This window comes from Aedes albopictus, chromosome 2, assembly GCF_035046485.1.
Source record: "Aedes albopictus strain Foshan chromosome 2, AalbF5, whole genome shotgun sequence".
NCBI classification, from domain to species: Eukaryota; Metazoa; Arthropoda; class Insecta; order Diptera; family Culicidae; genus Aedes; species Aedes albopictus.
The window spans coordinates 189,518,001-189,535,090 of NC_085137.1; the positions used below are offsets into that span (position 1 = coordinate 189,518,001).

Here is a 17,090-nt window from a genome sequence, read left to right on the forward strand (position 1 = left end):
CAGAAGATTGGCACCACGGCCTCCGTACCAGTAAAGAAGGTGGAGCGGATAAGGAGGAAAAACAGAGCAGGTGACCTGGTGGGCTCGAGAAATGTGAAGGTGACGGTAGAAGGAACAGAGGTACCCGCATCGGTAAAGATATAGGGGACTGCATGAAATTCTCTCCTTCTCTTTCACTCTTACAGAAAATTTGTAAACAACAAGGCCAAGAAACGTCAAAATCCCATACAAAATCAAAACAATGCAGTGCCCTATACTCGACGCCCTTCAGGGCGGAGTTGAACGTCTTTCCTGTAAAACAATGCAGTACTTGCTGGAGATTTGGACACACAACGCGGAGTTGCATAGGAAAGGCAAAATGCGCCAACTGCGGGAGACACCACGAAGCGCAGGATGCTTGTGATAGGCCCACTCGCTGCATCAATTGCCATAAAAACCATGCGGCAAACAACAGGGAATGTCCGGAACGGGAACGTCGAACGAAAATTCTCAAGGCGATGCAAAACAAGCGAGTACCGTATGCCGAAGCAGAAAAAGAATACCCGATGACGCAGAACCGGTTTCTGGACGAATCAGACTTTCCAGCTTTGGGTGTAGGGGAGACGCCAACCTCTCCAAATAGAGGAGTGCCGGGGGTGAGAAGGCAGAGCAGAACAAGTCATCGTGCTCGTCGACGCAGCAATTAATCTAGAGGAACCTATGGAGAAGGAACCAGCCAAATCATCAGCTGGCAGCAGCAGAACAGCGCGGACAGCGGAACGCAGCACAGACCCAAAAAAGGACCGGAAGGTTTTTCAGTTGTACAACATGGAAATCCATACAAGGCTACGGAATTCGAGAGGTTCATGGGCCGGCTGAGGGAGGATATCAAGCGGTTCTGCTTCGGGAATGATTGGATGACCCCCGTAGCTGAACTGCGGGAGAAATTGGAGACTAGATTGCAACAGGAGAGAACGGAGATCGAAACAGACCAGCTTTTAATCGAGATCGGATTATAGCTGGGAAGGATACTACAAGGAGAAACAGCATCCGGCATGGATCACCAGAATAACGCAACAAGGAACTACAATGGTTTGTAAGACGTTGAAGATAATCCAACACAATATACAAAGTATTAGACAACCAGAAACACGCGAAGAACTATATGCATACATGGTCTCCAATAATATAAACGTAGCGCTCCTACAAGAAATTTGGCTGAAGGAGAATGAGGCATTCAACCTGAAAGGCCACAAACTAATTTCAAAAAGACGAACTCAAGGATACGGGGGAGTAGGAATCCTGATAGCGGACAGCATCGGAGGGGACATAATCGAGCTTCCAGACTTCGACATCTTGGAGGTTGTTGGCTTCAAGATAACGAGAGGATTCGACCCAATCAATCTTTTCTCCGTGTACTTGCCGCCGACGAGATCTGCAAATAACGGAGTGAGACAGGAGTTGCTGAGGTTTTTCTCCGTAATTGATGGCATTGAGGGTGAGACAATCATTGGTGCTGATTTCAATGCGCATCACGTCTCGTGGAGCCCGGAATTCCCTACTTGCAGTCGGGGCAAGATGCTTAACGATATGATAGACGAATCGCAACTCATACTGCTGAATGACGGTTCATGTACGATGATAAATCCACCGAAAAGTAAGGGATCTGCCATAGATCTCTCTCTGGCAACAGCGGGATTGGCTAGAAAAATCACGTGGGCAGTGAAGGAAGAAGAGTTCGGAAGCATTCACCTAAGCATACTCCTAGAGGTGAATAGTAAAATCCCAATCGTGGAACGAACGGTCACTAGGATCAACCGGAATATCCTGGTGGAAGAACTGAACCGAATCAGGCCTCAATACATATACTCACCTGAGGAAATGGTGGCCGTTTTTGGCGATGCGGTAGAAAAAGCATCCTATAGCTTCAAAAACAAAAAGGCAAATTTCTTGGAGACTTGGTGGACGGACAGGATTGCAAATCTATATGCAGGCAAAAGAGAAGCACTTAGGGATTACAATAGGAGTAAAACAGAATCCAACTACGTTCTGCTCAAAAAAGAACGGGCAAAATTCAAGAGAGAGGTGAGAAGGACTAAACGGAATTACGTGAAGGAGATGACGGAAAAAATCGATGAAGCGACACCGGCAAGACAGCTGTGGAATATCGTGAAGGGAATCGATACGGCCTTAGCGGGAAACCAAAGGAAGGGAATTCAGCTTAGTGATAGAGAAGGAAGGAAATTCATGGACCACTACTTTGGAAACAAGTTACAAGGCGTGGTCCGTCCAAACACGTCTACGGAAGTGGAGCTGGGAGTATACGAGATGGCGATCAGAGAAAGCGAAGTTCTGCCCGTGCTGCAGGATAGGAAAAACTACTCGGCGCCAGGGTTAAACGGAATGTCATATGCAGTGTTGAAACAACTGAATTCGGGCATGCAACCAAACACCATGAGACCGATAGCTTTAATTAATGTTGAAATAAAGCTTATCAACTCAGCGATCAAAAACAGGTTGATGGAAATTGCCACCATCAAGGACATGATCCCAAAGCTGTCCTTTGGATTTAGAAAGCACGTTTCGGCGTCAACGTGCATCAATTATGTGGTGAATTCGGTGCACGCAGCAAAAGAAGAGAGGAAAGAAGTCATCGTGGTGTTCTTGGATGTAAGCATGGCGTATGACTCGGTGAGTACTTCCACCCTATTGGAAATCCTTGGAAAATTGGGGGTGCCCGACAAACTGGTTAGCTGGCTCTACGAATACCTGAGGTGTAGGCGGATGATCCTCAAAACGGAAAACGGATCGATCGAGGTCGAGGTCTCTGAAGGATTGCCTCAGGGTTGTCCTCTCTCCCCGATACTTTTTAACCTGTACACGGCGAATCTACACGGCTTATCAGACGAAAATTGCGAACTAGTACAGTTCGCAGATGACTTTGCGGTGGTTATCAAAGCCAACTCTCTGGAAGAAGCGGCAGAATTATCTACAGGGTTTCTACACAAATTGTACGATAGCTTGGACAAGTTAAACCTGAAAGTTAGTATAAACGGTGATATTTACGGAGCAGTAAAGAAACGCGTGTGTTCTATACGAATGATACAACTGAATGAAATTTTATTGTTTACCTTCTTGGTTACACGTTATCATGGTATTACTCATTATCCCTTTAGTTTATACCCAGTACACTGTGATCAGTTTATAGTCAAGTATAACATCCCTCCTTAAACTTATCACCCTCTAATACCCAATGCAGAACGATGTTTCTCGAACGATGCGGCTGGCAATCCTTTGGTAAGGATATCAGCTGTCTGTTCCGCAGTCGGCACGTAGCTCACCTCTATCTTACCTTCTCGTACACACTGTTTGATAAACGACAGCTTCACCTCGGTGTGCTTCATCTTCTTCGAGGGGCCATCAGATTCAGCGACGGCTATCGCGGACTGATTGTCCTCGAATATCTTCACCGGACGACGATCCAGCAACTTCAACTCTTCAAGCAACTTGCAGGTCCATAACGCTTCGCATATGCAATCAGCCAGGGCACTACACTCTGCCTCGGTTGAGGACAGTGCCACGGTTCTTTGCTTCTTGGAACTCCACGCCGTTGTTGATCCGTACAGCTGAAGCAGGTATCCGGATGTCGAGTGACGATCGTTGATGTCGGTTGCCCAATTGGCATCCGCGTACCCGACGATCTGACGACCAGTCTCACTTTTTGCGTACACCAACCCGAAGTTCGCCGTACCCTTCAAGTATCTCAACATCCTCTTTGCATGTCCCCAATGTTGCTCCGACGGATTACACTGGAACTGGCTGAAGAAGGATACCGCCGCGCTCAAGTCCTGCCGTGATGTCACTACCAAGTATGTGAGACAGCCGATGAGTTCACGAAAAGGCTTATCCAGGTGTTGAGCTTCCAGGGACTTCTCGAGCTGCAAGTTATTCTCCATGGGAGTACGCGCCGGTTTGCAGTCTTGCATGCCAAATCGCTTCAGGACTGCGTTGATGTAACACGGCTGGCTTAGCTTCATGGTACCTTGACTCCGATCCCGGTCGATTTGTAAACCCAAGAACACTTTAGCTTCTCCGAGGTCTTGCATTCGGAACTCCTTCTGAAGCGTTCGCTTGACCACCTCCACGCTGTTCAGATTCTTCGCGATAACCAGTACGTCATCTACGTAGAGTAGCAGGTAGACAGGACCGTCGCTTCCGTATCGTACGTAGAGGCAGTTGTCCTCTTCACATCGTTGGAATCCGCACTCAATCATGAACTCGTTGAAGCGATCGTTCCAGGCTTTCGATGCTTGACGCAGACCGTAAATGGATTTGAACAGTTTACACACTCTATCTCCCTCCTCAAATCCTTTGGGCTGCCTCATATAAATGTCCTCCGTTAGTGTACCGTTGAGAAACGCAGCCGTTACGTCCATTTGATGAACGAGCAAGTCATGTTGATGGGCGTATGCAAGCATGGAACGTACTGTAGACATCTTGACAACGGGCGCATAGGTTTCGGAGAAATCAAAACCGTATCTCTGCGTAAAGCCTTTGGCAACCAATCTTGCCTTCCGCTTCTGCACTGAGCCATCCGGGTTGAGTTTCGTCCGGAACACCCACTTACAGTCGATTGGCCTGCATCCTGCCGGTAAATCTACCAGCTGCCACGTTCCGTTGTCCGTCAATGACCGCAGCTCATCATCCACCGCTCGCTTCCACTCCGGCCAGTCGTCCAACTGTTTCAGCTCCTCGATTGTACTCGGAATACTCTCCACGTAGTTCTCCGCGTTGAGTGCGAAGGCCATGCACATGTAGTCGCTTAGCTTTGCAGGTGGCTTTCTGATTCGTTCGCTCCGACGTACATTGGGAGTCTCCGGTGGATCTGAGCCCCGCGCCGGCTCCTGTTCTCCGTCTGTATCAGAATCTCCATCGCCAGGAATGCCATTTGTTGCTTCCATGTCGTTGATCTGGAATCGCGGTCCAGCCAATCGGCGATCGTCACCCATCGAAGAACATTCCTCCTGGCACTGACCAACTTCCGGATCGCTACAGACGCCTCGGCCGAGCGGAGGTAACGGCACTTCCTTGATGACCACGTCGCGAGCCATGAATATCTTCTTGCCGTCCCACAGCCGGTATCCGTTTGGCCCGTACCCGACGAAATAGCTGGACCTGCTACGCGCTTCAAGCTTGCTACGCTTCTCCTGTGGAATCAGACTCATAGCCAAGCTCCCGAAGATCCGCATCCGAGACACATCCGGTTTGTGGCCGTACCACAGTTCGTACGGGGTTTTGTTCGACGTCACCGCTGCTGTCGGGCTCCTGTTGATAAGGTATGCGGCCGTTTGGACAGCCTCGTTCCACAGACACTTGCTCAATCCCGAATCAGCAATCATCGACCGCGCTTTATCGAGAATAGTGCGATTTAAGCGTTCGCTGACCCCATTCTGCTGCGGGGTATAGGGTACAGTGTACTCGACACGGATACCCTTAACGGCACAGAACTCAGTGAACGCTCTACCCACATATTCGCCCCCGTTGTCACAACGCAGGCGGCTTACGCTGCTGTCAAAGTGGGCCTCGGCCATCGCCACGTAGGATTTGAACGAATCCAGCACCTCGTCTTTCGTGTGTAAGATGTACACCACGCAAAAGTGAGTATAATCGTCAGTGAATGTGACTAGATATCGCTTACCATTCCAAGACGCTGGCTTCATCGCGCCGCAGACATCGCTGTGTATCAGCTCAAGCGGCCGGGAGCTCCGTGGCAGTACCATATCCTGGAACGGTTTTCTGGTCTGCTTGCCCTCCAAACACGGGCCGCACATTCCCATTTTTAGCACTGCACTCTTGTCAAGCGAAATTCCGTTCACCATTTCATCACTAATCAGTTTAGCCAGTCCACTTCGACCGATGTGGCCATATCTTCTATGCCACATCTCCACATTGTCCATCGATTGCACGGTTGCCAAGCTCTCCGAACCCATCACTTTCTCCATGTCCACATTTAGCACATACAGTCTATCCGTGCGACGTCCAGTGCACAACACTTCACCGTTTCTCTTAATCACAGCGGCATTTTTGGTAAACACTACCTCCATACCAAGCTCACCACACCGCCGGATCGAAAACAAATTGTAGTTCAAGCCGGGCACATAGAGAACGTTTTCCACGACATATTTCACTTGCCGCTTGCCGATTCGCGCAATGATGTCCACTTTTCCTTTGTAATGGCTTCGGAGAACTTGACCCGAAGCAATCTTAATCAACACTGCACTTTCCAACTGTTGCACGTCACGCAAATATTCTTCGGAGCAGATCATATGATCTGACGCCCCTGAATCCAAGATCCACTCAAAACCCCCATCACTCGGAGCAGATTTATCACCGCCCACGCAGCTGCTGATGAACGTCACTTCCGAAGACTCTCCGACGTGTGCCTTCTCCTTCTTAGTCGGCTTCTTCGCTGGCTTTCCATGCTTCGCTGTGTCGAATTCCCGCCGATGAGGACAATCAGCGCGTTTGTGTCCCACTTTTCCGCAAGCAAAACACTTAATCTTCATTTTATCACTTTTGCCCGCGAACGCCGTCGACGCGTTGCTCCCTCCGACGTCGTCACTGTACTCCCGCTTGACGCTCTCGCTCAACAAGCGAGCTTTCACAAAATCCAGCGTGCATTGCTCGGTCGAAAGGGTCTCCAACACCGTAACCAGCTGATCATATGACTTCGGCATCGTTTGGAGGAGGTAGAACACCACCAAATGCTCCGGCAACTTGATCCCGGCCGAATCCAGGTCTCGGACCATCCGGTCGAACGCCAACAAGTGGGCCTGCATCGGTGTTCCCTCGTCGAACTTCATGGCAGACAGCCGCTTCATCAGGTAGAATTGCCCGGAGATTCCTTTCCTCGCGAAGGTGGATTCGAGCGTCCTCCAAATTTCAGCTGGTGTGCGTTTGCCCTTTATATATTCCAACTGCGAGTCAGCGATGTTGCGAACGAGCACTGATTTACATTTGACATCCTTCTTGAGACGACTCGCCAGCAGCCTGTCCTTGCTCCTCCTCACATCGGCATCGTCGCCGGGAAGGACCTGCAATTCCGGAACATCCTCTGCCTCATCTCGTACACATTCCACGAGCCCCAACTCTTCGAGGTGAACTTCCATCCGGAAGCACCAGTTGGCGTAGTTGGATCCATCAAAGAGGTAAATTTTCTTGTCCTCTTCCATCGCTGCAAAAAACTTCTTCCGACCGCCGCGAAACTTGTTTAAACGTGTTCGAACGCGCACTCGTGTGGGGCTAGGGCTGCGCCCATAACCTATAAACGGTGATATTTACGGAGCAGTAAAGAAACGCGTGTGTTCTATACGAATGATACAACTGAATGAAATTTTATTGTTTACCTTCTTGGTTACACGTTATCATGGTATTACTCATTATCCCTTTAGTTTATACCCAGTACACTGTGATCAGTTTATAGTCAAGTATAACAGTTAGTAACCAAAAGTCAGCAGTCATCCCCTTCACAAGGAAAAAAGTAGGAGGACTGAAAGTGAAGGTGCGCGGCGAACAAATCGAATTGGTGAACACGCATACGTATCTGGGCTACGTATTGGACAGAGGACTGACTCACAGGAAACACATCGAAGCGGTGAAGGAGAAAGCTGGAGCCAAGCTGGGTCTACTTAAGATGTTGTCGAGAAAATCAAGTGGCGCAAACCCCGAGACTCTAGTGAAAATCGGAAACGCTTTGATCCGGAGCAGAATGGAATACGGCGCAACCGTATATGGAAATGCGGCCAAAACAAACTTGGATAAACTGCAGGTACTGCAGAATGCGTACATTAGAAAAGCCATGAACTATCTGAGCAGCACGCCGGTTCATGTCATGCTAGCGGAAGCTGGACAGCTGCCAATGGAGCACCGGATTGAGAACCTGACAAAGAGGGAGTTGGTTCGGACGATTTGGTACAGAACGCCGTTAATGAAGTTTGTTGGCGCAACCATGGATAGGGAGATCAGCAACGAATCGTTCCTCACCTGGACTTGCTCTTTCAAGTACATCCATCGGACAAGGAGACTCCACTGTTGAGAAGAATGCAGACCTTCGACAGGGTGGAAATGGATAGAATAGTGAAAACAACGCTGGTTGAAGCAAGGCCTAAAAAGGAACGAACCCCACCGAGTGTTTGGCAAAAACTCTTCAAGGAAGCAACGCACACAATGTATAAAGAGTACAGTAAAATCTTCACCGATGGGTCGAAAACTTCATCTGGAACGGCCCTGGCAGTCTACGATGAAACGGATTCGACCAATATCGCGGAAAGCATTAATACTAATTTCTCGATAACAAATGCGGAGCTGCTGGCCATATTAAGAGCGATTGAACTGGTCAAGCTAAAAGGCTACAAGAAATCGATAATTTTTACTGATTCGAAGAGCGCCTGCGAGATGCTGCTAAATCTACGAACGATAAAGGACAACTACCTGTTGGGTGAAATCTACAAGGAGCTGCAGAGCATGGCAGGAAGCGTGTGCAAGATCCAGTGGATCCCGAGTCATACAGGAATCCACGGTAATGAAACGGCAGATCAACTAGCGGTAAGCAAGACTCGCGAGAAACAAACATGCTGCAGAGGGATAACCGCAGGTGATGCACTGAACCTGAGCAAACTGGAAACATGGGAGGAATGGAGGCAAAAGTACAAAAACATATCGAAAGATAAAGGAATATGGCACTTTCAACTAATGGAACGACCAGGACAAAAGATATGGAGCAAGGACCTGATCCTAAATCCAGATGAGGTAAAAACACTCAACAGAATACGAAGCGGTCACTGTTTGACCAAAGATAGGAAGGCGAATTGGGGCTGGGAGGATGATAATTTGTGTGAATGGTGTGAAGTCACAGAAAATCTGAAGCATATACTGTATGACTGTCCGAGGTACAACCAAAGTAGAAGCCAGTTTCCACCACTGGAATACATGAAACCCCTAGAGATGATACTGCAGGAAGGATGCGAGGAGGAGTTGAAGCAAATTGTGAAATTTCTGAAAGCTAACGAAGTACACATATAACCCGACTATACTTTGAAAAGCAAACACAAAAAGGAAGTAAAACGAGCCAAGGCACTCGTGCCTATCTTCAGTGGCGAGATGGATCAACTATGGTCTTAGCCTGTCTGAATGACAAATCCAAAGAAAAAAAAAAGACATCACATTGGCTCACTTTTGACAACAAATGCACAGACAAACAGACATACTACTCAAATCACAATCATCGCACGATTTAACGGTCATTTTGAAAATATAGTGTGGTTCGGACTGTGCTCGCATGTGTCATGGTGGCGCTGCTGTGCCTACATCACCTCTCAATTTTGGAGAGAAATGAACGCGACGCCGATCAATGTTTACATAAAATGAATCAATCATGAACCTTCATTCATGTTTTATGAATGGATGACGGCACGAGGGAGTCGTCACCTGCAAAATTGTTACATCGAACCGGGGGAAACCACACCTGCAAATGATTACTTCGGATTGAGCATTATAGAGGGTGCTAGTGAGATGCCAAACGATGTTTTTGAAGCAATTTTCTTCTAAGTAGTATGTCTGTTTGTCTGTGACAAATGTTCCTGTTTGACATACACGTTAAACAAAATTTACCCAAAATTGAATGCTAAACAAGGAGTGTTGTAAAAATTATTAAAATTTTTGAAAATATATTTTATGGCCTTTACCGAAGAGCAATACTTGAAAAATGAGTAAACATGTCGTTTTAATCAATGCTCGATCGAATTATGCAGCAATTGGGATAGGCCTTTAGGAGCCTATTTCTCGATATTAAAAATAAATAATTTTTATTTATTTAGTTCCGATTGCAATACCATTCAAACGACGCCTTCCTACGAACGATAAGCATGTTCATTTGGCTCACGCTTTGACAGTTCTCTCTGCACGATTGGCTCACAATGGCCGCCTCCGTAGATCTCTATAATGTAGGATTACTAGTCAAACTGATACCCGACTAGATGGGAAAAACAAAATTATTACAGGTTGTGTTGTTTTGTTATTATGTTTCCAGTTTAAAACCGAATTAGCGACATTTTTTCTTTTACTTCCGCTGCTTTTGCCTTACGTTAAACACAATGTCGGAAGGGCGCTGTATTGTACACCTGGTACTCTATACAGCGCCCCACTTCCGACATAGTGTTTAACGCAAGGCAAAAGCAGCGGAAGTAAAAGAAAAAATGTCGCTAATTCGGTTTTGAACTGGAAACATAATACAATGATTTTTGTAACAACGGCTCAACATGTACTGTTAGTAGTTAAAGTAATAAAAATTCCAACAAAACTCGTTCCAGTTTGAACAAAAATATAACTAGTTGAGATAGAATCATAACAAGATTATATCACATTTTGTTAGACTAAACTTGCGAAATCATAACAAAATTATAACAAGTTCCGTTATTTGTATATAACAGAACAAATTTGTTACATGTTTTGTTTTAAATCTCTTGGCACGAGTTACCAAAATGACAAAAAATATCAATCTTTTTCGCGACAACACAAAAAATTTAATAAATTCTGAAATTACTTTGTTACAAAAAATATAACAAAGATTGCAACAAGTTTTGTTATAATTTTGCTACTCAAATATTAACATAATTTTGTTATGGATATTCACATGGAAATATTCTTGTAACAAAATTATATCAACTATTGTTTTTTTTTTCTAACAACAGTTGTCATAATTTTGTTATAAATTTGTTATGTACTTCTGGTCGGGATATCTTTGATACTTTTGAAGTCCAAAAGATACTTGTCGTAATTATCTAAAAACATGTGATTTTTTAATACAAAGTTAGAACACTTTTAATATTGCTTTTTTCACTGAAAATTTTCTTTGCTTCGCTGAATAACATGACGTTTTCTTCCAGCGAAGGCTTACGCGATACAGAAAATCGCTGAATTTCACACTAACACTGCAGAAAATCTGTCAACAATAACTCAATAGACATGCATTTTCAGCGAAAAGATCTATTTGCGTGACAACAATCCACTCACATGACTACCAGGCGGCCGCCGTCAAGTATCAGGATTGCCAACTGTCCGGCGACTGCTGTCAGTTTTCTTTGTCGCCGAATCTGGCGCTGGGTCTTCGGCGCGGAAACCCAAAGGTGGGAATAAAATTTTGGGGTTTGCTCGCAATATAATATTCACGATGTTTGTATCCTGCGGCCCGCGGCTCAGACGTAAAATCTCAATTTGGCCCGCGGTATACATCAACCTGAGCACCACTGAGCTAACCTATAAGCAACTGGAATATACAATCATACCTAGGGTGGGGCGGGGCAAGATGGGTCGCGGGGCAAGATGTGTCAGTGCCTTTTTCGGGCGCATAACTCATGTTTTGATTATGTTAACAATTTTGTTAGGTGACCAGCATGAATATACAAAAGTTTAGGGTATTGATTGAAAAATTATTCACTCTCATTGGAAATAAAAAATAAAATGATTTTAAGCTATATTTCTTACGCGATACATTCCATATATTCTCCATATAAACCTCCGCGGGGCAAGATGGGTCACCTTCAATTTTGAACTTATTTTTGGAGCATTCAAAAGTTATTTATTTTTTATTACTTTATTAAGACTATCTCATAAATGACTACAATCAAGCGGAATGAACGCTCAAAATTATTACATAAAATTATGATATTTTTTAGTAAAAACATCAATTTTCAAGTTGCCTTAGGACCACTCAAATCGTAATTTTTTTATATTCCAAATAAATTTATAAAATGTTTACTAGTAGCTCTTGTTTGCTCAGTATGGATATGGAGCATATATGAATGCGGAACAAATCTTATCTTTTGACGTTTTTCGTTGAGAAAATGTGAATTACTTAAAAGGTGACCCATCTTGCCCCGCCCTTTTTTCACGGCGCAAAATCGATCACTTTTCAAAACTGCTTGTTTAGCATCATATTTTGTATTTAAAAAACTTTTTATCGACATTTGGCATAGCTTGTATATTCATGCTGGTCATCTAACAAAATTATTAACATAATCAAAACATGAGTAATGCGCCCGAAAATAGCACTGACCCATCTTGCCCCGCCCCACCCTAAATTTAAATTTCACTTTTTTTTCGATAAGGTACTTAATTTGTAGTCCGTTCAAAGTCTAACACCGTACATCAAACCGTTTTTAATTAGATTTAGTTTTAGATTTTATAGAGGCATTTTAAAAACTTCCCCTGTGTTATAGGGATAGGATTTTTTCAAAACACCATCGTTCTTCTTCTTCTTCTTCTTCATGCAACAACAAATCACCAATACGATTTGTATCTACAAAGTTATGATGATCTGTCCTTAGGTGATCCATCTTGCCCCGCTCCACTCTATATCCACTCAAAAATAAACGAATTCAAAAGTATACTACACGGAACTACAAATCAACCCAAATTTAAGTTGTTTTGACGCAATCCCGGTCTTCCGTGGAATAACTCAAATTTGCGTCAAACAGCGAAAGTGGTGAGTGAGTAGTTCTCGTTTGAGAGCGGCAAAAAAATTAACCCACTGGTAAGTTATTTTCACCCAACGGAGGCCTCAAATGACGCAAATTTGGGTTAACTCAAGAAAACCCAAATTTGGCTTCTTCCACGGAAGAGCAGCGGATGCGTCGGTGCTTCTCTCTTTGTTTTTGACAACATTGCGGTGGGGCGAGGGAGAAAACAACCCAACTTTGAGTTAAAACTAATAGCAGTTTAGCCAAATTTGAGTTTTTAAAACTTATTCTTTGGGTTTTAATATTTTTCCGTGTATAAGTAAAAGCGCAGACAGACGTTCAAGTTTGACTCAGCAGCTTGTGTAAAAAACATGGCCGCCACAAATTGCCAAGTGGCAATCAGCGAACAGATGGCGTTAGCGACGTTCATATTCAATCGCTGCCTCACATGTGCGTTGCGACCAACAACTGTCACCACGGTCGTCTTCCAGCCGGATGGCGGGAAAAGATCGCACGTGTTGCACGCTAATAATGTTTCCACATAATTTGTGCAGAGTAAATGACTTTTATTTAATGTCTAAAATCTTTTGCACAAATAAGCGCAGGACTCTTGTAATAGTAGTTTACGCAACAAGGTGCAGAATGAGGATTTTTACAGCACGAGTCGTACATTTATCCAACGAGGCTTGCCGAGTTGGATAATTACGACTAGTGCTGTAAAAATCAAGTTCTGCACCGAGTTGCGTACAACGTTTTTTGCAATTTCATAAATTACTGATTGAGGATAGTTTTTAACAAAACTTTTCCAGCAAACTGCACACTGATGTTCATAGCCTTATTTAAGAAAATCTGACCGTAGCAGGTTATGCTGTATAGTTGTCACAATTTTTCAAAACTGCGTCCAGAAAGAAACAAGATCTTGATCAAAACTGAAAACAGTGCTGTAATGGTTCATCACGCAACGCACATCAGTGTTGTAATGAACCATTACAGCACTGTTTACTTGGTGTGGGAAAGTAGGCCTTTTCCTGTCAGATTTGAGTGGGGTAAAACAGCCTATTACGATGAGAAATTGCAAAAAATATTTTACACATTATTACTTTTATTTTACATAGATTTTCTTGAATAAAACTGCATTTGGATGAACTTCACTCGCATTGGGAAATCTTTGTGAATGTGACGCAAATGTAGGAATGATTTTGACAGTGTTTGTTTTGATTTTATTGTTCGGTGGGTGGTGAATTGGGTGGTAAGTAAGCGGCTGGAAGCACGTGGTTTCTCAAACTGTCAACTGCACGCAACTTCACTGTGGCAATCGGTTGCCTAGGTGTCGCTAGTGAAAATTTATATAGAAAATTTGAATAAATTTGTTCGAGCTAGAACGTCTGTCTGCGGTAAAAGTATATATAATCGGCTTAAACCCACGGTGGAACTATCAATTAGCTAATCCATAAGCATTAATCCATACTGCACAATTTGTCATAAAAAATATCAAATTCAGTGAATCAAAATTCAACCATCGCGCAACAATAATGGCAATGTCGCAACCTGTATTTGTTGCGACAATCCACCCAATGCGACATAAGCTTCTTCCAACTTGAAAATAATCAGTGTACGCAAAATACACCGCCGCAAGTGAAAAATAGGCAACAAAGAAGGCACGGCAACAACGCTTTGTTTTTTCGTTAGAAGATAATGACAAAATCGCTCCCGAGTTTGTTCACAACAAAAACGGTAGGAATATTTGTCTCGTTCTATTCACATCGTGATTTTCGCATTGTATTACAACTGAAACTCGACTCTGAGGATGGCAAGAATCTTATTTCGTCCAAATGCTCATGAATTCGATGATGTGGGTCGAAAATTTCAGCAGAAAGCCGAAATATTGGCACACGCACGGCAGGCGGTATTTGTTTTATTGCTCTCATCGCTTGACATGCGTTTGTTGCGGAGCGCCTTTGTTACCGACATACACCGCTTAGGACAAAGCGTTTGTTTTTCGGCGTGATCCGTTTTTCGTACCCTGAAAATAATAGGATAAACATCGTACACCACGAGCTTAGCGATTTTTAAGCCTTGCATTGTGATTTTCGAACGGTAACTTCGAGTCGGTAAACACTGCAACTCTGTTGAAGATCTATCATCAAACAGTTTCGACTTTGGGTAAATAATTGATTATTCACGAGTTAAAAAGTACGCAACAAATTCAGCTTCCGTCTTGGCTTCCGTTTTGTCTGCAACAAAAAAGTTCGAGATCATGTCATTATCTGTTACCAGTAGGGATAAAGAGTAATCGTCGTGCCTTCTTTGTTGTCTGTTTTGTGCCTCGTTTGTCTGACAATTCTCTTCACTAATCAAATTTCAATCACGTTGCACAATAGCAACCACACGTTTATCGGCATCTGGGTCTGTGCAATGTCAAGTCATTGTTGATCGTAGACATCTGTCCGATGAGTAGGACTCTGTATTCGGTGCTGGCAAACGTCGTCCGTGCTGCCAGAACATCTTATTCCTACAACACGATTTCGACGTATTTTTTTTCTCGCTTTTGGCGCAGACCTAATGATGGTCCATAACAACCAAGTCTTGTATGTGTGACTACATAGCGTCACTAAAACCCCAGCACGGAGGAAGTTAGGCGTTCGACAATGTTAGGCATTTGTTAGTTATGTTGCTCATCGAAAATTTTTGGAGAGCATAAATCATAACCCCGAATTTATGCTGAATGTTCGATTTTTTTCGCGCATCATTGACAGTTGAGCAAATGGCAGTGGAAAAACACTTTGTTAGTTGCGGCAGCTTAAAAATCGCGTTCGTCGGTCGAGAAAAAGAAAAAAAAATGCTCGTCTCAAGTAGTTAAACCCGTAGGAACCATTTCCGTCGTTGCGTTGTCCAAACCGTCAGTTAATCGTCGCTGCTCCTGGCCACTAAGTCCGTTTCGTTCGCGTCGTACCGTCGCCGGAACCAGTCATCTCCAAAACAGTGACCGATTCCGTTAAGTTTGGCACCATCGTGTCGGTGAGTCATTTTATTTTCAATTTAATTTATTTTTCATTTAATTTCAATTAAATTTTATTGAAATTTTAATTAAATTTTAATTAAATTTAAATTAAATTTTAATTAAATTTTGATTATTTTTTAATAAAATTTTAATAAAATTTTAATAAAATTTTAATTAAATTTTAATAAAATTTAAATTAAATTTTAATTAAATTTTAATTAAATTTTAATTAAATTTTAATTAAATTTTAATTGAATTTTAATTAAATTTTAATTAAATTTTAATTTATTTTAATTTAATTTTAATTAAATTTTAATTAAATTTTAATTTAATTTTAATTTAATTTTAATTTAATTTTAATTTAATTTTAATTTAATTTTAATTTAATTTTAATTTAATTTTAATTTAATTTTAATTTAATTTTAATTTAATTTTAATTTAATTTTAATTTAATTTTAATTTAATTTTAATTTAATTTTAATTTAATTTTAATTTAATTTTAATTTAATTTTAATTTAATTTTAATTTAATTTTAATTTAATTTTAATTTAATTTTAATTTAATTTTAATTTAATTTTAATTTAATTTTAATTTAATTTTAATTTAATTTTAATTTAATTTTAATTTAATTTTAATTTAATTTTAATTTAATTTTAATTTAATTTTAATTTAATTTTAATTTAATTTTAATTTAATTTTAATTTAATTTTAATTTAATTTTAATTTAATTTTAATTTAATTTTAATTTAATTTTAATTTAATTTTAATTTAATTTTAATTTAATTTTAATTTAATTTTAATTTAATTTTAATTTAATTTTAATTTAATTTTAATTTAATTTTAATTTAATTTTAATTTAATTTTAATTTAATTTTAATTTAATTTTAATTTAATTTTAATTTAATTTTAATTTAATTTTAATTTAATTTTAATTTAATTTTAATTTAATTTTAATTTAATTTTAATTTAATTTTAATTTAATTTTAATTTAATTTTAATTTAATTTTAATTTAATTTTAATTTAATTTTAATTTAATTTTAATTTAATTTTAATTTAATTTTAATTTAATTTTAATTTAATTTTAATTTAATTTTAATTTAATTTTAATTTAATTTTAATTTAATTTTAATTTAATTTTAATTTAATTTTAATTTAATTTTAATTTAATTTTAATTTAATTTTAATTTAATTTTAATTTAATTTTAATTTAATTTTAATTTAATTTTAATTTAATTTTAATTTAATTTTAATTTAATTTTAATTTAATTTTAATTTAATTTTAATTTAATTTTAATTTAATTTTAATTTAATTTTAATTTAATTTTAATTTAATTTTAATTTAATTTTAATTTAATTTTAATTTAATTTTAATTTAATTTTAATTTAATTTTAATTTAATTTTAATTTAATTTTAATTTAATTTTAATTTAATTTTAATTTAATTTTAATTTAATTTTAATTTAATTTTAATTTAATTTTAATTTAATTTTAATTTAATTTTAATTTAATTTTAATTTAATTTTAATTTAATTTTAATTTAATTTTAATTTAATTTTAATTTAATTTTAATTTAATTTTAATTTAATTTTAATTT

General features: G+C 40.3%; 1 protein-coding gene across 1 annotated transcript; it reads left to right on the forward strand.

Annotated features, from left to right (window-relative positions):
* Window positions 1–8,025: 8,025 nt before the first annotated feature.
* Window positions 8,026–9,196, forward strand: LOC134286390 (uncharacterized). Its single transcript, XM_062848002.1, has one exon. The coding sequence runs from the start codon at window positions 8,080–8,082 to the stop codon at window positions 9,058–9,060; it is 981 nt and encodes a 326-aa protein (XP_062703986.1). The 5' UTR covers window positions 8,026–8,079; the 3' UTR covers window positions 9,061–9,196.
* The last annotated feature ends 7,894 nt before the right edge of the window (window positions 9,197–17,090 follow it).

Excerpts from the sequence above, each read along its gene's own strand:
- LOC134286390 (XM_062848002.1), top strand. The coding sequence starts at position 8,080 with ATGCAGACCTTCGACAGGGTGGAAATGGATAGAATAGTGAAAACAACG.